Raw genomic sequence first — 22,902 nt, 5'->3', positions numbered from 1 at the left:
CTAATCTCAGCAGCCTTGTGGGTCAGAACAGTTTTGAGACTCAAAACACGAGACAGAAATGCAGAGATAAAACACCTCAGAACTGGACTGTAAAAATGGCTTTTTGCTAGAAATGTATTAAGGAAATACTGTAATAGATACTTAAATAGTAGAAAGGATCCCTTTTAGGTACAGCGTCCCTAACAATCTGTAGGATGAGGCAATTTTCAGCACCACATTCACTTAAAGACTTAAAGAGGTTGCAGTAGCACAGCTGGGCCCACAAAGTATTTCCAGTACCAGGTGAACATCATGATCAAGGTGCGTCCCAGGAGAATCCTGTATCGGAACAGGTCCAGAAAGCTGCCAGCCTCTCTGGAGCTCCTCTCTGCTGGCAGTTTCAATGAAAAAGTGCATTTCTGCTTGCGGTTCCTCTTTGCAATGAGGTAGAGGGCATCTTCTGCCTCGTTCAGACGGCTCTGGGAATAGAGCCAGCGGGGGGACTCAGGAATGAATCTGAAACACACACACACACACACAGACACCTTTAGGGGTTTTCTTCTCTGTGAGGCTGGACTTGTCTAAAGGAGCAAGGCTGAAATGCACTTCAGTATAATAAAGAGTTTTCAAACAACCCTTCAGGTATAACATTCATGCACTGAAACAGCAACAAAGCATGTTGAAAGAAAACATAAGCTGTACATAATTTAGATAACAAGAAATTTCACAGAGTGTATACATATATACACACATAGAAAGAGCAACATTACAAGTTACAGTATTATTATGATTCTGTCTCTGGAGAATTCAGATTTAAGGAGGCACACATGAATACAGGTAATACAGGATGCTTTTGTAAGAGCCACTAGTTCCATTTCTCATTTTCTACAAGACCAATTTCAACTTACCATTTTTCAGCTTTTTGCCAAATTCTCTCCTGCAGACAAAAGGCAGAAACTGTGCAAAGGTCATGTTCCTCACGTGCATTCTTCACTTGACAGGTCTGTAACTCCAACTATGTCTACTACACACATCATCTATTATTTTCAGGCTTCCAGACCTAATTTAAACTTTAGCCTTTGGTCAGAAGCTTTTAAAAATTCTTTGCCTCAGACCAAAAATTATTTTTTTCCTCTAAGTTTAAAAGAATGTGATTCTGTGTTTTCACCAAAAAAGGAACTTAGAAAGGAACATATCTGATAGTATTTTCTACATTGAGTAATTTTTAAGCAATGTGGCAGGGAGGCAGTGGGAAATCTGGAATTTAAACAAACCCTGTTCTTACAGAAAAGATAGGCCTCTGAGCACAGCTCTGAAATCACAAGCATAACTCACTTCAAGAAGTTGTACCTATCAATCTGAAAGTTAATTTTTTTTCCCAAGGGTGCCCATCACCTCAAGGTTTTGAAATATCCAGTGTGTCATCTCTGCCTTTCACCTCATGAACAGCCTCAAGGACCCTCCCCTGCGTTCTGATGCTTCCTTTGAAAGGGTTGTGGGGATTTTTTGAGGAGCAAAAAAGCTTTATTCGAAGAGTTACTGAAGTGAAATAGATGTTGGAAAGGAAAAGACCTCTAGTATAAATAGCATCTAAAATAATTTCGCTCTTTTATTTACTGAGATTTAGATATCAGAAAGTATGTAAGAAAAGAAGACCGCACTGCATCACAGAGCTTTCAGTGCTGAAATTCACAAAGCCCCTACTATCTCCAAAAAGATCACATTTGAAAAATTAAAGGGACCTGCCCATTTTTTCTTTTGCATGTCACTTTTAGGACTGGACAGGCAAGCAATTTTGATGCTGTTCCCTCTATGTAAACACAGGAGAAGCATCATGTTATCACATAAATACTAAACCATTCCTGTATCTTTTATCATGTATTCATAGTGCCTCATAGCACACCAGTTTAGGTCATCTATATACACCAGCTAAAGAACAGGATGTGCTTCTCTTCTCTTCCACCCTAAAGACTGTTCCCTTCTACAGTAATACTGCACGCACAGCACAGTAAGTGTAGACTTACAGGCTCAGATATTGCAGCACTACTATTCGAAGAAACCACAGACTATGTGGGGGAGAGGGGGTATACAAGTTGAGAGAAATACCTTATTTACATAATTTCATGCCATCCTAGAAAGACAACTTGACTTAATAGTTTGGATACTCTGTTTGATTTTTTTGGACATCTTTCTTTATGAAACTCTGTTTGAACAACTTACAGAGAGAGGAGAAAGATGACTGTTCCTTCCAGATTAACCACAACAGCCAGAGTCCTCCAGGAACGAATGAAATACCCTAATAAAGCATACTGGGCAATTCCAACAGCAAAGAACAAGCCACCAATAGAACCTAATGTACAATTAAAAACAAAACAAAACATTATCACTCCTGTAAGAAACATTAGTAAATCTCAACAAATGGGATCAGACAAGAACTAACTCTTTACTAGCAAAAATTCCTTCAGCAATTCAGGCAGAGTCACAGCTCTTTGGCCAAAGAACACCCTGTCCTTCATTCATGCAGAGCAGAACTTTTACATCTAATTGCAAAGATCAATAAAAACCCCTTCTACATCCTCCACTCCCAACAAAGCCCTGTGAAAAAATGAAGTCTTCTAATTCCAAATATATGTATGTATGCAGCATAAGTATGAACCTTTCTATGTATAAAAATAAATACTACAAAACATTGAAAAACTGGTAGTTTTAGGAATATGTAGTATTCATTTGTAGCTTTTATGATTTATAAGACACCCTATTTTAAAACAGTCTCAGCATAGCACTTCTTGGGCTTTCTAAGTCAGGCCCTGGAGCTCTAGCGATGCCTTAAGTTTTAGCTTTCAAATTTTTCAGATTCCGTACTGCTTTAGTGTGCAGTTCTGAACTTCATATTAAGGGATGGTAAGCACTTTTCACAGAATAGCTAGACAAAACAATTCCTTTTCTAGCTTGGCACCAAGGACAACTGATCCAAATTTCAGGCCCAAGAGCATAAACAACATGAACTGAAGAGAGAAAAACAAGGACGGGACTTCATAAGCTAAAGCTATAAAGCTGTAAGTTCTGATGCAAATGTATCAGAAATTATAGAAGTGAGAGACCTCATGACCAGTCATCCATTTTTGCGACCATTTTGGTTCATCTTGGGTGTAGACCTGGCTGGGTTCTTGTACTGCCTAAGGTGCATCCACTGAGGCCTTTTAATAAATAGCTACTTTATTCTTTAACTCCATCTAGCCTTTGTTCTAGGTCAGCCTTGACAAGGCATCAGTAGCAGTGCAGGTTACACACATTTCTGAAGGACAGATCCAATACTAGCAATCAAGACAGTTAAGGGTGTCTATGTCTTCTAAATCCTAAGGGTAATTACTACATGGTACAACTTTTTTTAATAATATATAAGCAACAGTTTTCTCATCCTCCTATGATATAAAAACACTTTTAATTTCTTTTTAAGAACTGCCAGGAAGGAAAGAATCTATATTTAGCATACGAACACTTGGCTCTGTTTAACAGAGTCCAACATTCTGATTAGTAGAGCTCAGTTATGACAAACCTTGGATGAGTATTTAGCTGGTAACATTCATGGGAGAGGTTTCAGCTGGATCTTTGTCAACTTGAGTGATGCAGAGATCTGAATGGCCCCAAGTCATCTACCTCGCTTGTCCAAGGTTCATATTGAATAAGCAGAGTTCAAAGACTGTGATCACAGATATGCTCAAGTGGAGCTAAATTTGCAACTGCTTTGTGCGACTCAAGTGGTGTGTGAGAGTGAAATCTATGAGTTCTGACAATAAAGGCAGTTTACCTGCTAGTGCCCAGTAGGCTGTACCCACACACTCATTCAGAAGAACAAAGGCTACCAGTGACATCCCACCATTCATCACCCCTACTAAGAATCGGGAAACGGCAAAGAAATCATACGACGGTGAGAATCCATTTGCAATGGCAAACAAGATGTCAAGTGCAAAACCTGGAAAATAAAGCAAAAAGTTTGATTTTAGAAGGGTGCCTAAAGAACAGAAGCACTTACTGGTATCTTTACTTGATGCCCACTGGCATCTGTCCTAAGCCATCATAGTAAACACCAGCACCACAGGTTTGAAAAGAAATTTAAATACCTAGAGTCAATATCAAAAAGGAGGGGACACAGGAGTGGTCTTCTGTTACATAGTTTGCAGTTTGAACATTAAATTCAGTTCATAGCAGACAATTTTTTTATACCATCAGAACCATTGTCTGACTCCTGTTAAAGATGGTTTTATATTTATCCCTGATACAGAAGCCACAGGTTAAATATACAACCAAGTATCTCTCCTTGTTTTTAGAGACCAGTGTATAGAAACCAGAGAAGAGAAACATCACCAGCGGACAATACATGGTGGGTTTGTATGCAGAGCAGGCCCACCTTTTTGTACTTTGAACAAGTGCTGTTCCTTCAAAGAGAAACAAAAAGCATAAAACATTTCTTTAAACTCTACATGCTCATGCATTGACATACAACTTTATACTTACACAAAACATGCAGTTTCAAATGTTGTTTGATCCAGGGACAGTTAGAAAGCTTATGAGCTTCAAAACAGTATGAGGATCACAAATACATAAAAATTAAATCATGCAGATAGGGGATAAAAGGTGCAACAAATCCCTAACAGGTTATACAAGTAAGAGTGCTGTTACAAAACTACTAAAAATACTCATGGCAACTTGCAGAGATCCCAAGAGCACAACATTGCACGAGTGAAAGCATTTTATGGCATAACTCACAGAAATCCAAATGGTGACTGAAGAGTGAGATATTGATTTGTTGTCTCAACTTCTATGGCACAAGTATATTGGAATGCCGAAACAAACAAAATCATAGCACATGATTTACAGCTGCACATCAAGTTCTCAGCAGAAACTGGCCGCTGCCACAGATCTTCAGGCCATTGCCAATGGCCTTCATGTCATTAATTTTATCAAGGGGTTACCTGTGAGATAGACTTTCTTCCTCCCGAAGCGATCGGACAGCTGGCCAAAGGAGATGGCTCCAACAAACACACCACTGAAGTAAAAAGAACTGGCAGCACTGACTTTGTATGATGCATTGCCAATTAAAAACCACTGGATGGAGGAGGAAGAAAAAAACAGAAACAACAAACCAGCAAAAAGGCAAATTAATCAGAATCCAAACAGTTCACCAACAGCTAATAGCTGGAGGAGATGTTAAAAATTTTAAAGAAGATCAAGCTCTTCATAAATCTCCCAAGCATCATATTCAGTAAAATCACCGGTCCCCACTGCTGTCTCCCAAACTCCTCGCAGGATACTAACACTGCAGTTCTCCTAAATCAAATGCAGTCTTTGGTTCTGAAATCAAGAACAGATTCCTTACAATACTCTAATTTTTGCAGCTTTCTCCCACTTTCTCTTCTTCTGCCTTCTTTTACATAGAGCTGTTAACCTAAATAGATTCAGCTCTACCTATTGACATGTGTCACTGCATGTGTGTAGAACACATATTGTGAAAAAATAGTTGTGGTTTACATCTGAAGATATTCCTGCACATGCTGCTCTTTATGAATTGTCTTGTCCCTGAGCAATACTTTGGTAGCACTAGACAAGTTAGTCAGGTTTTCTGCACACACTCATCTTTTTTACAGCGTACTTCATCATTTCCAGTTCTCTTCAATTCCAATACAAATACATCTTGTAATGTTTGATTCTTATAGACTTAATGGCTCAAGTTGAACCTGACAAAATTCTTTGCCCCACAGAAGTGCAGAATGAAAATATGCCATGCTCTCAATGTTCAAAGTTATTTCCTTTTATATTCTAAACACTCCACATCTTCTGTTCTTTTCTTTTTCTATTCCTCTTGCACCTTGAGATAATGTTTCCTTTTAGTGACAACCAACTCTTCTTCCAGTGCTGGTAAGCTGGTGATTATGTCATTATCCCTGCAATAACTCTATCTAATCTTCTCCTCATAATCTTCTCTTCCTCTACCAAAATCTCATTAAATATCCTTTCGAGCAAAGCTTATATTATTTCAAAGCTCAGTTATAAACTACCTCATCATGAGAACAGAGCCATGCAATTAAATCTCACAAAGATTAGGATGCTAACAAAACATCATTCATAAGCTCCAAGAAAATAACTTGCTTACTTTCTATATGTGCTTCATTCTGAATTGTTACTTTAACAGGAAAGTAGTTACTGATAATAGTAGGAAATGCATCCATAAAGTGCCAAGACTGACAAAATTCAACTGAAACCAACCACATGACCATAAATCAGCTTTTGAAGTGTCTGCAGACTTCAAAAACAATTCCCAGAAAAATAAATTTGTAAAATAATTGCATTTGCGATTAATTTTATCCTGAAATAACACGGTCAGTTTGTTTTATAACAGCTACAAGAATCATGCCCTAACTTTTGGTATAAAAATTTAAAAAGCTGCCAACATGAAAATTGTTGACATGAAATGCTTTCTGAATCATTCAGGAATTAAGCGATAATTTGGTTGCAAAGCAAAATTTCTCCTCAAGATTTATTTCAATGTCTAAGCCCTTTAGAGAGCTCAAGGCTTTTCTCTTCTACATAAAAACATGCTACATATATGTTTATTAAAAAGCATATATGAAGAAGCTTCAAAATCAAGCTTTTTACATCAGAATATTTTCCAGTGTAAATTTGTAATGCTCATGTTATCAATGATGCCACAAGATTAAGCACTGACATACCCTCTTTAAATGTAGGAAAAAACTTCTTTACAATCAATCATGAAATCAGATTAATAATGAATTAGTGGTGAAATATTCTCCAGATATGCATGTTCTCTCTCAAAATGTTCATACTTAGCAATAACCTCCAAATATACCAAATATTCAGCTAACAAATTCATAAAAACTGTACTTTAATAGAGGGAAACAGAAAAGGTATGAAGATTTTATTCATATGGGCTTCTACTGAAACACGTACTAAAGAGTTAGAAAGCAGTCTCTAGACAAGTTGCCTTTGGGTTGGGGTTTTTTGGGTTTTTTTTTTTGTTTGGGAGTTTTTTTAGGATTTTTTATTGCTCAAGCAGGCTTTGTTCTTTACCTGCATTTCTTATTTATGCAACCAAAATGTATAAAGATCTGTATAAAATCTATGTCATATGCTAGGCTCTACAATCATGTCTGACTTGTCAAGTTTAAGAGAGTAAAAGATTCTTGAGCAAGTTAAAAAAAAAAAGGCAAAAAAGAAAAAACCCAGAGAAATTTCAAAAACCTTACTGAGTTTTAAATAATGCTTAAGAAATCCACCATCCACTAAAATTTTAATTTAAATGGTATCATAAGTACTCATATCCTCTTTATTATGAGAATAAGAAGCAATGCCTTTTGTACACAACAGCTTGGTACTATTCCAAAGCTGGCCATTTTTATTAATATGCTCCTAACCAATAAACTGCTTTACAGGAGTAATTTGGACAGCATTAATACCTCAGGACAATAGCCACAAACTATCAAATGGTACTACGCTGGACTCCACAGTTCAGCTCTACATTCAGACCTTGTACCCAATGCACTCAGAGCTCTTATAAAGAAAAATTTGACATTAACAGATACTGACAGACCCAGGAAGGGCAGGTGTTGCACACATCAGTGCAGAGTCTGGAATCATTCCTGTAGGGACTGTGTCTAGTCCATGAAAGAAACCACTTAAAAAACACAGAGGCCATGCCAACGGAGCCAAAGCTTGTTTTGGAATCAAATGTGAGGGAGCTGCTTTGTCCACCTGACTCCCCACTGCCCATGTTCTTGTATCTGGAGCTGCAAAGACTGCATGAGCCACTTCCCCTCCAGTTCCTCCAGTGCTTCCTAACTGCATGATGGGTGCACTGGAGCTCTGCAAGGGGATGGCCAGAGAGAGCTCAGAGTCCATAAAGGATTTTGAGCAAATTAGTAAAATGAATGTCATGATTCCAGCTCAAATGTGGAACCAGGCTGCAGGATGCAATATGTAACCTTCACACCGAAAAGGTGAGAAGTTTTGGAGCAGAACATTGGTCAAGATCTGCACAGCAATACAAAGCTAGCTTTTGTTGCTGGTAAAGACATGAGCACATTACCCGGGCTCTAACTGGAGGCAGCATGTTTCATGTGCTAATCAGAACATGCATTAGTTTGCAAGAAAAACGCAGTACAAGGAGACCCCCAAAACCATCTCAGTAAGATTTACTACTCACACACGAGGCTGCAAAACACATCTCAGACTTACCTCAGAGACTATGGATGTGAAGCTGCTGCCAAAGTGTACGTGCTTACGCACCTCGCTGCCGTTGGCAGTCAGAAGCCATTCCCCAAAAGCTCCCTGCTCGCTCACTGAATGGTTACCATGGCTCTGATTAGCTGAGAGCCCTTGGAGATCCCAGTGGTAGGGAGGAGTTGCACCCACCAATGCGATGAGGATGGCTTCAGTGGCCACATAGAGCTGGCATGAAAGACAAAAAACATCAGAGATGCTCAGCTTGAATCCAAGCAATGTCTTGTCCACAGCTGGATCGAATCAGTATTAAACACATTCCTATTTTTTTATTTGCCTTCTACCACTATGAAATGTTACGTATAGCCCGTCTACCAAACAGCACACACTGAAGAACTACAGCTTTAACAAAAGTGGTTCTTGCTCTTTTTTATGTGTTGGATATTTGAGAGAAAATTTCCCTCCTGACACCTTTCCCTCAGTCAGATGGCCCCAAACTCCCAGTCATAGCAGGTACAGACCATGGATAGAGGAAAAGCTATTAGATGTGCTAAGGAGGAGAAAACCCTATTCTCTAATGCAATATATTACTCTTCTATGCTCTCCTTCCTCCTGTGTTGTTCACTCCTCTAATTTGGTATTTGGACTAGATCTCCTCCTCATGGTTTCATATCTAATCCTTCCCAGTTTTGACAAAATTAATTCTTTGTTGGTTTTCTACCTTCTGTGGACCTGTTTTACTCTTAGAAGAGACACAGACAACCATGTGAACACACACATGCATTTTTAATATACCTACATATTTACAGACACACACAAGGTCTAAATAGGGATCAACAGTCGCTTTTGTTTAGGAAAGAATAAATAAAACTCCTGGAAACCCAGACATTTCAAGCCTGGTCCAGAGCTGCGTTGCTGCTGCTTGCTAAGAACATTCATAGGTCACATTACAACTACCACTTAAACCCCCATGGTTTGAGACCTGTTTGAACACAGAAGTGGCACAAATTCCACATGAGAAGATGGATCATAAAGTCTTCAGAGGGACAAAGCGCATTGCTAGTAACAGCCCCACACGCTCACCAAATAAAACTGCTTCATCTCAAGCCCTTATTGAGGAACTGAACTCGGCACAGTGGTTCTTGACAAAACAAACAAACCCCTTCCTCCATAAAAAACCCCTAATTCGTGCCTCTCCATTCTCCAAACCCTACTTAGGTACCTCCTGAACAGTCCTTGCTCTGCTCCCAGCATCTCCTCCCCATGTTCTTGGGAACAACGTATCCACAGGAAGCTTGTTCTCTGAGAAGGCTGCTTCACAAGTAATTCGCAAAACTGGGAGAACCATAGGTGCAAAAAAAGAAGCCTGAGGACCTCTGAATTCTGATGCATGCAACATCAAATAATACTGCTCTGTTCTCAACAACAGCTGAACAGCTGGAGTTACACCCAGATCTAAATGAGAATTATTACTATACTAAAACAGAGCCCTGAGTTATTACCTGGAAGCAATTTTTCCCATCAGCTCCTCTTTGTATTCTACATGATAAGCTACTACTTTAGTGGCAGGAGGTAGATAAATATATTTTAAAATAATTATTTTTCACTTTTCCATTAAAATCATTAAATATCAGAAGAAATTTGGAAAAAAAACAGTTAACTTATTATTTGAGTTTAAGAACAACTTCTAGATCGACAACAATGAAAAGTAAAAGAACTCATCTGGGAAAGAAGGCAATGACTAAGATCACATGGAAAAGAGGTATTAAAAATGAATGACCATGTTGCTAGGGATGTGTGGATACAGTACTCTCAAGAACAGCTTGAAATTACTGAGAAATTAGAATTACAGGTCATGACATGTGGTGCATCCCCCTACACTGACTCACTCAGACAATCATGTGCCAGGACTAAGTGATAACATCCTTGCCTTTGTCTTGTGAAATAATAAGCATATATTTGAAGTAGATCAAGAAACAAAATCCTCAAGGCATTTGGTTTCAAGAAGGAAAACATAACACTTTTCATTTTTGCATGAGGTGAAACCAGCTACAGAAAACTGAATAGAAAAAAATAAGCGATTGCAGAAACACTACACTGTTTTTTTTTTTCAATTAAAAACCCCCAACAATCAGCCTTTGACATCCTAGTGGGTGCAGCAACTAAGGATATCATAAAGATAGAAACACTTTCAATTGATTTGTGCAATCAGCAAACCATATGAAGATGGAGATGTGTTTTTTGATATTATCAAATAGTATTGTTCTATATTCAAGTTCACTGAGTCACTGCTGACACAAAACTCTCCTTCCTAGTGGACGCCTGCCTTGTATTCTGGGTAAGAGGTTCAGTAAACCCTATTAATTTCATTGTGGAAACAAAACAAAGCCCACAAAACACCTCCCAAAATTCAGTGACAATTCTGAAGGTCAGAAACATTTTCTAGAAGTGATTTTAAAATCATGATGAAGGAAACTCTATACTTAATTACAAAATAAAGTTCTCATTTAAGTAAGAGTTGTGTTAATGAATCTGAAGATTTCTCCCTTAAGAATTCTAAATGCTCGCACTTAAAAGTAACATACTTGTGCAGACTGGTGAACAACACGAAAAAGTAACAAATCAAATAGGAATATTATAAAACAACTGTATAAAATATAAAATTACTATATTATATGCACTGTGGCAAACAAAGCCCTTAATTTTTCATTTGTTCTATAACCCAAATGAAGTCAAATATATGTCATTTAGTATTTAGTTCCTGTTTATAAAACATTTTAATTGGCTGTATATGGATGTTAACAGTGCCCTACCAAATTCCCTGCACTGATCTGTATTAATCAAGATGGATACCAAGTACAGGGGGACAAGGCACAAGCTCCCAGTCATTGATGATGAGATGCTTAGAGTTCTGTTAGTTGAGGTTTCTCCTATTTGTTAATATTCTCTTTAGGTTAAAATTTTATAGTCTGCCTAAATTAGAAGACTGTGGTGTAAGGGAATTTATTAAAAGGCAATGCCCTAATAACCTGTAAACTTTCACATTCCCTGTTAAGTAGAAGGAATTTTAGTTAGCCAGTCAAAGCTGTTTCACTAACAGATTTTGAAAAAAAAAACTTAAAACTAATATTAATAGAAGTGACCAGCTTTCTGGATGTTCGTTTTCATAATAAATGACATCCAAGAAACATACAGAACCTCCAATAAGACTAGCAAGGAAAGGGGAGAATGAATTCAAAGTTTCATTTGTGTATAGTGAAATAAGCACAAAAATAATTTAAGAAACTCTTTTAGACCTCATAATTTACCCATTATGAAGCACAAATGAAAAAACAAAAGCAAGACCTCAATTCTAGGAAGAGAAGCTTTCAACCTTTTTTAGTCAGCTCATAAGCAATTCCCAACTAGCCTGGTCATTCTAGACAAGTAGCAGCTGAAGCATTCATTGCCCAACAAAATAATGAGTAAGACAGTAACTTCTGACCTTTTGAATACAGAAACATTAAAACTGCACCCTGAGGAAAGACAGAAATTAAGGAAGAACAATGAATGACCTTGCTCTGGTAGAAGCTTTCGATAAGGAGATGGTTACAGTTCAGGATTGGAGTAATTTCTTCTGAACCCATGACAAGCAGCTGAAAAGCTGGAGGGCAACCTAATTTTTGAAAATCTGATGATCTCATCTGCTCCAAGTCATCTCCAAAGGGTGATTTGGCTTTAAATCCACATTATTTTTTTCTCCTCCATAGCTCCTACGTAGAAAAGCCCTACAACGTCTTCTTGCTGCAAAATTATTATTTGCTGCTGACAACACATTCCTCCATTAAAGTATCCTTCCCTTTCTGGTGGCACAGGAAGAGGGAGAACACCGTAAGACAGAAGGAAAAGCTGTCGTAGTTAAAGCAAAGAATCACCACGTGCAGAAGAACATGACATCTCAGTTCCTCACCAAGGCCAGACCCACTCTGACAGATCACTTCCAATGCAGAATGTAACCACTGTTGGTTATTACCTGCGACTTACCAATGACAGAGCAGACACATATTTTGAAAGAACTTACGGTTTCCGCAGAGAAACAGAGAAAACCCACACAGTTCAGAGTTTTAAAGCCTAAAACTGCTGGCCTCCAGAATCTACAGCAAAAAGTCAAAAGTCTGTCCAAAACCTTACATAATTTCATTCTAGAAATTCTTTAACATCCACAATGGAGACAAACACAGAAGACCACAAGTCTTAGAGCCTGACCTCCTACAGGTCTGTGGAAAATGCCCCTCTAGCTTACCCCTCCTGTTCAAAATACCCAAACACACACCTCTCAGCTATTTCATGCTCAGTGTTATTTTGGTGGGCAGTGGCAGCAGCAGGGGTTTGTTGCTCCTGCTCAGCCTGGGTGTCCATGAGCCAGGTGACTGCTGCCATACACAGACAAGGGCTGCTTTACTTTCCACGTGTTTGGTGTCTGAAGAGCAAATACCTTCATTGTACATGCTTTCTGCAACACCTCCTGTGTACATACCCTTTATCTGACAGGGCCACAGGAACACAGCACCCTCACTCACATCACAGGCTGACACGTCTCTGAACATGAATAATGAAGTAGGAAGTGTTATTTTTCTGTCTTTAGAAACACAAGTCAAAAGAAAGCTCACGGACTGGTAAGTTAAAGAACCAACACGATACATATGAACCAAAATTACAAAAAGCACTATTAATACTACCTCTGCTTCAATAGGAACATTTGAGGAAATCAAACTACATTAATGTGCAATCAAGTGCCACAACTCCTCAGTCAAATGCCAGCTACATACTTTCACCAATATCATATCAGAAGCGCCACTCCACTCTTCTTATGAGGAAAAGGACTTGGAAAAGAATAAAGCAAAGAAGTGCTGTAAGTTCCTATTCCAGTGTATTAATATAATAAAGCAGCCCAGAAGTGGACCATCCCAATGGTATTACAGGGTCACATGAAAAAGTCAGCAACTGCCGGCAAAAAAAAAAGCAGGAACTGTGGGCTGGCAAGTATCAGGCAGGGTTTAGTCCTGCTTCCACAAGCAGGACTGTGTTTCATGTCTGCCCCTCTTTTTCTCCATACTTTCCAGCCCATGTTGGCTAAAAACTTATCTGAGTCACAGGCAGTATTTTAAGAGATCAAAGTCCTCATCTTTGCATGACATTTTGGGACACTGCCAAGGAATACTGGGTGAGCATCTTGGTTTCAGAAAGGCAGTTCTGCTAAGACTATAAGAAAAGCATATCCTTGGCTAAAGCATTTAACTTGGTAATTTATTGCTTACTTGCAAAGTTTTTGTTTAAGTATCTGGACTAAAAGACAATGCTGACATTTGTATAAGCTACTTTCATTTATTTATTCATTTTAAGGACCTGTCTGAGTGTAAGCAATGAAGATCTACTTGTGTTTTGTTTATGGGGTTTTTTAAACTGAAAAATGTCTTCTGTTTACTACTATTTCAGAGCAACATGATGCTCCAGAACTGAAAAAATACGTTTTTCCAGTTTCATTGTTGAACTTGCTAAACCACTGATTTTCAGTTTACAGCCTACAGGCCTCAGAATTCCATGAATTATTTCTTAAAGGCTCAGAAAAATAATTAAGAATTACAAAACTGTTTCAGCACTCTTAAATTTACTGTAAAAGGGTATAACAACTTCAGGAGGAAGTCTGCCAAGGGTCTACAAATTAAAAGATATTAAAGGAGTCTGGTATTTATATATTTTTAAGACACCAGCAACTAAACATCACACCACAAAGTTTTATAAGCTATACACACAAGTCACTCCATCTTTCCTTACCTGAAGATCTCAAAACCTTCATTGAGCCTTCCAAGGCAAATTCTTAACACCCTTTCACCCTGAGCCCACCATGATTAGGAAAACACAACATTTAACCAGGTTAAACTGCAAACCTAGTCAGAGATCATATTGTAAACAGACAAGACCTAGAAAACAGATGTTATTGCTCCAGAGGGACTCCAGTCCCACTGGGCTAACACTTGGAAAAAGCAAACAGGTTTTACTCAATGTAAACAATACACAAGAAGCACTGTCTTAAAGAAGCAGTTATATTAACTACTCCAGTTAAAATAACAAAGCAATTTGAGAACACAAAACTTTATCAGAAATGAAGAGCAACTGTCTCATGCAAGTGGGAAACAACTGTTCTGAATTCAATTACACACCTACTAATTCTCTCACCCAAGAGGAAAGGAATTTAAAGCTTCTAAAATGGAGACATGTCAGTGAGGAGTGCCTTGATATTGCTAGTGGAAAAACACAGGTAATTTAATGCCTACAAAACATGGGAAGTTAGAGACTGTGTATACACAGGGGCAGGAAAGAAAGAAGGGGAGATAATGTGTCATAATACAAATATTTTTAACCCATAGTGTGTGCTACCCAGTAGAATTATGCCTGTTAACTCCCAGGCTACTCTTTCAAGGATGCTTAGAGGACAGATTGGCTAGATGGATTGTAGTTTGCCAGACTGAAAGGCAAATAGCAGAAGATGTGATGGCTTCAGCTCCCACTGAGTCCAAATACCATTGCACCAAATATTCTATGCAATAACAACTTTATTATTAATCTGAAAACATCTCTTTATGTTTTACCCACAGCCCATACAAAGATGACAATCACTATTGACACTGTACCTGCAGGCACCTTGCATTCCCTGTTGTTAAAGACTTTGCAAAAATCAAGGCATTCAGCCACAGCTCTAGTAAATACCCCCGGAGCAAGTTCCTTCTGACAACTTCACTCTACACACCATGTAGCCTTTAAAAAAAAAAAAAAAAAAAAAAAAAAAAAAAAAAAAAAAAAGAGTTGGATTTTGGTTTGCTTTTTTTTTTTTTTTAAACAGGCAGAACACTACTACCTTCCCGCTCTTGGTAAGCCTTCAGAATGTCTGCTCTGTGCCTCTCCCAAAACTCATGCTTCTTGCTATGCCCATCAGCAGTAGTTCTGTTAAGGTCTTCACAACAGCACATTGAACAGGCATCTTCTTGGACTGAACTGCACAGAAGCTGAAGTCAGCCTTTTAAGTTAAATTGCAGAAGCTGAGTAGAGATGTTTATACAGATAGACATGCACAGAATGTATGGTTTAGTGTCAGAGTGAATGTTGTGATCATTAAAAATGCAAGAACATACAGCAACTGGCATTTAAAACACCTAAATATGAGCTCAATTGCACGTGCTTTGCAGTTCAGATATAGCTAAAGAAGGGAAGGTCTTGAAGTTACAGCTCACATTTCTCCTCTACCTCAACTTGCTCTGACCATACTCTTGCAGATAAATGTATGTGAATTATGCACTGGTTTGATTAAGACACAACGTAACTTTAAGAGAAGATGAAGGTGTAGGCAGCTGATTTCGTATTCCTAACTTCTCTCCACTAGGGATTCTTTTTGAAAAAAACAAACAGAAGCATGTTAGCTTTTTAAAATTAATCAGTAAGGAAGCAATTGTTGGTATCCAGGCTTCTGCACTATATCTGAGAGTTAAGGACCCCACTGCTAATAAGGCATGCCACAGCCCAACATTGTTATTTCAGGTTTTCTGCAGAAAATATAGTGTCTGCATCAGGTGCATTCATATTTTTAAGGTTATAAACGTAATAACATTAAAGGTAGGTGATTGTCTCTCTTAAGGAAGTTAGTTATGGATCTGAAAGAAGGACAAAGAGACCAAGGATTGTTGGTCGGCACCACTGAAATCAAATGTCATGTGTGAACCAGGAACTACTTTTTTTCCTTGAAAGATTTCCCCCCACTTGACTGAAGTAAATGGTAGTTTACTAAAAACTTAGCAGTTCCATCAACTTTCAGATGGAAATATTCTTAGCTAAATGAGTAGCAGCACATCTTTATGCATCAATAGCTTACATACTCACACCTACCTCATTTATTTGTCCTCCCAAACAGGAGTATGCTATACCAGAACAAGGATTTATATGCAGTGATGCAAGTACTCTAAAAGCCTTCATCATGTTTACATGGAAAGCAACACCATCCTTCAGCATAAACATGTTCTGAGTAGGATACATTGCACAAAAATATGTGGGAATACAAAGCTTTCCTCAGGAAAAACATTTGGGTCCCTACTTCTTATGTTTATATTCATGCCACATTTGAAAACTCTCCTCCACGGAAGTGGCTGCACATGTCTGCCACACATTCTGCTTTACTGAGAATCAGAGAGATTTAAAACTCATACTTTTCCCACATACAGAAAAAACTCCAAACATTGAGGTAATCAAACTCAAAAGAAATTCTGAAAATTCTTTTTACATCTGCCACCTTGCTCACTTACCTTACAGACACTTACACCTGACCTGTGTCTAAGTTACAGTGCAAGTAACTCTGGATAAACACCATACCTGTCATTATGCCCCTAGAAAAACTGCAGCACACTATACCAGAGTTGTAATGTAATTTGTGAAATATCCCTCTCCTTTCTTAATTTTAAATTGTTCATTACATTTCCAATTTGTTTTGCTCTTCCTAATCAGATAAAGTCCAAACAGTATATATCATCAAGGACTGGGAATAAGATGTTCAATGATCAATTCTGATCAATTCTGGCTGGTTCAAAGGAAAGTTTTAAACCAAATGTAAGTATTAAAAGAAGATTCTCTGACCAAGTATTTCATTACTGTCATTGCAACTACAGAGTGATGTCTCATGCCATTAAAAGAGGTAGAGTATGTACAGGGCATAGATAAGAAATGTCAAGAAACAGTTAAGCACGAATACACAGGGAATCACATCTGCATGCTGTATGAAGACAGACTTTATTTCTTCTGAATTATTTCTAGAGATTTGGAATGAGCCTGCCTTATTTAAACCACATGCCCCAGAATGTGCTTTCCTTCAAAACATTTGTGCAGATGGGATGATTAAAGACCATCTTTCTGCATTGGATATTGTAATGACATAAGTCATACATGATATTGTTGTCAACAATAAAGTGATGTTAGCAACACCACTCATTACAGCTGCAATGCATCACACACAGTTTAAGGCAAAGGTATAATTCAAGCAACTTGATGTAACTATCTTAACTGTTTTTGCATCCTCCCTTCAGTTAGTAAGGAGTTCCTAAGATGGATGTGAACAACCACCCTTGGTAATCATCCATATTACTGTGCAATGCACATTACTCAACTTAAAGCAAAACCTTTTTCAGCTGTGCAAACAAGAACTCCCTTTTAAATTTTACCATGTTTTTTAAAGCCTTTCAGTAGAGATACAGTAAGAGCACATTTCCATTCTCAGTTTGGGCTTGGGCAATCCTGTAGCTCCAATTCACTGGCACAGGCCAGACTCGTTCAACCAGATATGTTGAACCACAAGAGACAAAGAAACTTTTAAGTATGTCTGTGTGCTCTCAAGCATCTGATCAAGGTGTGGGATTTTGTTTCATGTTGCTACACACACTAAACAAACACCGAAAGACTATTCTTTACTAATACTTGAGTATAATTTCTTCAAAAGATTGCAACAACCTTGCCAGTAATCAACAGGTATGAAGTACTTTAAGCTCAAAATAAAGTCCTAAGTATTTTAAGGGTTATCAGCTCCCTTTGTTTCTTCCTCACTTTCTTAAAGATATACTAGCAATGCAAGACTAATCCAGCCTTAATTTCACATCATTAGTCAATATTCACATTCTTCACATAAGTCTTTCTGTAATTCCATGTCATTTGGAAAAACATTTCTCTTTTGTCAGTCAGCTGTTGTCAGTCCATTATAAAGTTAGCAACCATTGCTACAGAATATGCCTAAAAATCTTCCAAATTTCTATTAACTTGGTAGCGAATAAGCCAGGCATAACTTATATAGTAACAGCAGCAGGTAGCAGAGGAATAATAGAAACCAGGAAAGATGAAAGAAGGAGCCCACAAGACTCACACTTAATCTAGTTTTACACTGATAACATAAAAAAACATTTTTCTAATTAGAAGCAACCTGGAGGTTTTTGCCAGAATGTCAGTAAGCGCATTCCACATATCAAGTACCAGTTCACCCAAGCTTACCTGAAAATTGACTCATTGACTAGGGGTGGCAAGTCTCACCCCTAGTAGGACAGAAGTGTTTGGTACAGCTTGAGTCAAAGAAGTTCTGTGATCTAAACTATGTCTGTAATTAGAATTCAGAGACCAGATACACTGGCCTATCACTAAGGCTACCTGGTGGAAGTAGCTTACTGTAGAAATTTATATTTAAAAAACCCCACTAAAATGAAGGAAGATACTTATAAAGTATGAAACTCAAGGTGATTAATAACATGCAGAGATGAAAAAGCATAAAAGCCTACAAGGAAAGCAAGTGTACTTGCTGGGAATCTTACTGGGAAGGGAAAGCACAGAGTCTAAACTCTGGATATTGGCTACAAAGATGAAGGGACTTGACAAAGCAGACAAATATTTTTCATATGTTGGGTAGTCTTACCTTTAAGAATGTAGAAATATTTTTAATACCAACAGGCCAACATAAAAATATAGGCCAGCTGAGGGAGCACATGGAAAGGGAGAAGGAAACTAGCAACAAAATGGAATAATCATGGCACAGCCAGTGATATAGATTACCAGGAGCTCCCATTCTGCTGTCATATGCTGCATCTAATCCACTACAGGAGCCCACAATTACCTTGATCTACATTCTACATCACATACACACAAATACATTACTTACCTTTAGGTCCATTCTCCAAAGGATGATAAACAAGACAAAAGATTAACACCAGTTGTGGAACCTGCCTTCAGTCTTGCTCTCACACATCACAGTGACACATTATGTAACTTGGCACCAATAAAGGAACACAAAAAGCAATCAACCACCCAAGCAGGAACCAGATGAATAAATCCACATCTACTCATGAACTGAAAGACAACAAGCTTCACATCTAAACTCTTTATAGACTCCTGTGCCTGCATGAAGTAATGTAATCTGAAGTAAAGAAAGCCTACCAGAGGTAGGCTGTACTCATTGGTACAGCTCAAGAATTAAAGATAACATAAGAAGAAAAAAAGCAGACCTGCAAACATGTTATTGTTTCTTCTTAAGTTATTCTGAATTAGTTCCAGGATTTGCAAAGATCCTTCTGTTTACTTCTCCCATGAGAAATCCAAGTTAATCCATTTAAAACAAAACAAACACAAACATTGCAGAACAGAGGACCCATACTAAAAATTCTGGAAACACAGAGCACTTGTCATGGTTTGCAGTTCATTGCAAAAAATGACCAGTACTGGAAGAACTATTGTTTCCTTAATTCTTCATCTTCAATGAACATATAAATTTTCTAGCCAGCTGGTCAGCAGAAGAATCAATGCCTAATTTTAAGGAATTAATTTTAAGGAATTAAATCAGTATAAAAGAAAGGAAAAAAATAGTAGAAGGAAATAGAAACCTACAAAGCTTTTGCTGTTTATCATCATAACTTTGTAACCAAATATAGAGTTCCCATCCAATAGGACTGGGCATTTCAATTTTTTTTTAGTCATCTCATAAAGCTTCTGAATATTTTGGTCAGTCTAGGGGACGTAGGGGTTGCCAGGAGAAGACATCTTCAGTCTCACAGCCCATGATTGAAGTTCTTCATTAGTACAAAATATGGGTCAGCAGAGGAGGAAGGACATTGAAGTTCCACTCTTCCTTCCTGCAATTATTAAATTTCCACAGTGGAAGTAAGCCACCACCTGTCAGCTTAGCTGAATTCATGACAATTCACCCAACAACCCATGCTAACATGGGGTAAACCAGACTTCTGTAAGATTCATACCATACTTCAGTCCTACACCTGACTGTGACACTACATGTATTATTCTTGTCTTCCTTCCCTGTCCTCACAGCAATATGCACAAAGATGAAGCAAAATTGAAAGGCGACAAACATGGCTGCAGAGCACATCACTTGCACATGCAGTCTCTGAAACTCTCCCTCCAGAGAGAGTCTGTCTATTCTAAAGCACTAGAAGAGTGTTCTCTTCCAGCATTCTACTGTTATTTTGGACTCCACTTTTATCACAAAACTTAAGAGAGTTCCAGCTTTGTGTTTCACAAACCTGACTACCCAAAATACAGGGCCTCATCCAATACCTAACGGAGAGACACTGCTCTTCTATTCTAAGAGTTAAGGCACGGCAAATCAAAACACCATAAGCAAACATCATCTGTCAACTGGTTACATGAGAGCTTCTGCACACAGAGATATCAGTGGCCACCTGTCACTTTATCAGTGACAATCAAGACACATGCAACCTAGAAATTCCTAGTCTAGTCCATTAACTCCAGGTTGCACAAGATTCCCAGAAGAGACTCTTACAGAAGTCCACGTCTTCCAGCCCAGGTCACGGAAACCTCAGTTCAACCTCAGCCAGCCCTTCACCTGATCAGCTCCTAATGTGCTCCACGAGTGGCACAAGGTGTAACCGCCCAGGAAATGCGGCACAGAGAGCACCAGCTGCCTGCCCCAAATTCACTCTGCAGAACTGAGCGCTGCCTTTGGGCAGAGGTCACCAGGACACCAAGTGTTCCAGGAGCGCAGCACGCTGCTGCAGGACAGACCCAGAGGGGAAGACTTGTTAGTGCCACCAGCAGCTCTCAGCAGAAGCCCTCCCACACCAGATTCGCACCGGGCAGCACTCACCGCAGGGACATCCACCCAACACTTTGGGAACAGCTGTCCACCGCACCCAGAGCATCCCCCTCCCGGCACCGCTTCCCCCTCGGGACAAGAGCGGGCGGGAAGGGCGGCCTCTCACCTGGAGGAGCACGGCCAGCAGGACGCACAGGTACACCTGATAGGGGCCCATCTGCCCCACCAGCGGGAACGCCTCCTCCACCTCCATCCCGCTCCCCGCCCGCCGCGCAGCTCCTACGAGCGGCCGCCGAGCAGCGCATTCCCGGGGCGGGGCGGGGCGCGGAGCGGCGGCCGGGCCCACGCGGAGCTGGAGCAGGAGGAGAGGGAGGAGGAGGGAAGGGCGGGAGGTGCGATGCGGTGCTCATGCGCAGGCTCCGGGGAGAGCAGCCGGGATGCGGCCGCCTCCCTCCTTCCCGGGCGGCCGGCGTGGAAGCGGAAACGCGCGCGGCCTCAGCGCAGGCGCACGGGCCGGGATTCAGTGGTTTGGGCTGGGGTCGTGTGGGGCGCTGGGCGGGGGAGCGGCGGTGCTGGGGGAGCGGCTGTGAGGGAGCACCGTCAGGGGGGCAGCGCCGAGGGGCTTCGGGCCGCGGCCCTCACAGTGAGCGGGCTCGGCACTGGGGGGATGTGCCTCCTGAGGTCTCACCTGGGCAGAGCTCTTGGAAAGGGGAAAGGGCACAGAGGTGTTGCCTCTGCACCCTGGTTAGAGCAGGGCAGCACGCTGGCCCTGCGGGCTGGGCGAGAAGGCTGCGCCGGGTCCATGCTGGCCAGGTGTTCCTGGTTTGATGGCATTGTCCATGCAGCAGCTGGGCTCCCACCGGCCGGTTTCGTCCAACAAAGCACAGCGGAGTCACAGCGTGCGCTCCGCGGGTTTGCACCGTGGGAAGCTGTACCCACAGAGTGTACGCTGCTTAAGTTCTGTCAGTTCACAGCGGACCCCAAAATACTGACACACCTCAGCTGTGGAATAGTCTGTAATGATACTATGATACTTCATAGCCTACCTGCCGGTAGTTGGGGAAAAAAAAAAAAAAAAAGCCGAATCTGACATAAGGCTATTGTGTAGGTGTCACTAGAGGTCAGTTCGGCACCCACACAAATCTTACTGTTCTTGGTTTAATGCCTGGTGAGGACGTGCCTCTCTCCATTACACCAGTTTCCACAAAACTGTAGTTGTAGTGTATTTTATGAAAGGAATTTTGAGAGCCTTCACTGTGAACATGGGGTAGAAGTTCTCACTTAGAAGTAATGGGAGTGGTTTGGGAAAGAGCATGAACTCTACTGCACAGAGAAGGGAAGGGAGATAAATGCAAGTGAAATAGGCATCTTGCAAAATGGCAATGAGCTTTTCATGGTCCATTTTCATTACACCTTTACAATAAAGCTCCAGGAACATGAAACAACTTACATTGTTGAGACGTTTTTTATCTAGTGCTACCAAGAAGCAGCAGCAACATCTTTATGTTTGTAGCTTTTATTGTAAGAACAATAGAAAGGAAGAGAGTTGTTGTGAGCTGTGACCTTTAGGACCATGCTGGGAGCTTGGGAAATAATACCATTTCTGTGCTGAAAAAATCTTGGCAAATCGACAATCATCAAAGCAATTTACTCTTAAAATGAAATTCACCTTTGCCCTAAGTACTTCTTTTCATATTTGAGGCTTAGTACAGATTGATTAAAGGCAAAACAGCAAAGGATTTCTGAAATGTCAGGACCTTTCTGCTGTTCACCCAATTGCAGTTGTCTCATTTTATTGCTCAGCTAAGATGTGGAGGACATGTCCTTGTGTTTGGGAGCTCTGCACTCATCTCCCCAGCATCCTTCCCGCTCTCGCCAATTCAGCCACACTTTGTGGCAGCCACAGCTTTATTCCAGCTTGTCCAGTAACAGGGAGCTTTATCATCAACACCCAGCTCCTCCCTGACTCTTGAGCCAAGGTGAACAGACCCTAGGGAAGGAGGTGGTACGTGTCTCCCTGTCAGGATTGTACTGTCCCCCAAATTGCTGTGTGCACTCTCCATTTCCCA

At 40.0% G+C, this 22,902-nt stretch overlaps 1 protein-coding gene across 1 annotated transcript in view; it reads right to left on the bottom strand.

The window, feature by feature from the left end:
* The window catches only part of SLC22A15 (solute carrier family 22 member 15), a 31,499-nt gene extending 10,413 nt beyond the window's left edge, over window positions 1-21,086 (bottom strand). The window contains exons 1-6 of the mRNA XM_053934866.1: window positions 21,000-21,086; window positions 8,230-8,442; window positions 4,953-5,085; window positions 3,788-3,952; window positions 2,200-2,329; window positions 280-495 (exon numbers count right to left, since the gene is read on the bottom strand). Of these exons, the coding sequence (XP_053790841.1) occupies window positions 280-495; window positions 2,200-2,329; window positions 3,788-3,952; window positions 4,953-5,085; window positions 8,230-8,442; window positions 21,000-21,086 (944 nt within the window). The remainder of the gene's footprint in view (window positions 1-279; window positions 496-2,199; window positions 2,330-3,787; window positions 3,953-4,952; window positions 5,086-8,229; window positions 8,443-20,999) is intronic.
* Between the last annotated feature and the right edge of the window lie 1,816 nt (window positions 21,087-22,902).

Source organism: Vidua chalybeata, chromosome 2 (genome assembly GCF_026979565.1).
Source record: "Vidua chalybeata isolate OUT-0048 chromosome 2, bVidCha1 merged haplotype, whole genome shotgun sequence".
NCBI lineage: Eukaryota > Metazoa > Chordata > Aves > Passeriformes > Viduidae > Vidua > Vidua chalybeata.
This window is presented reverse-complemented; position numbering and strand designations above follow the sequence as displayed.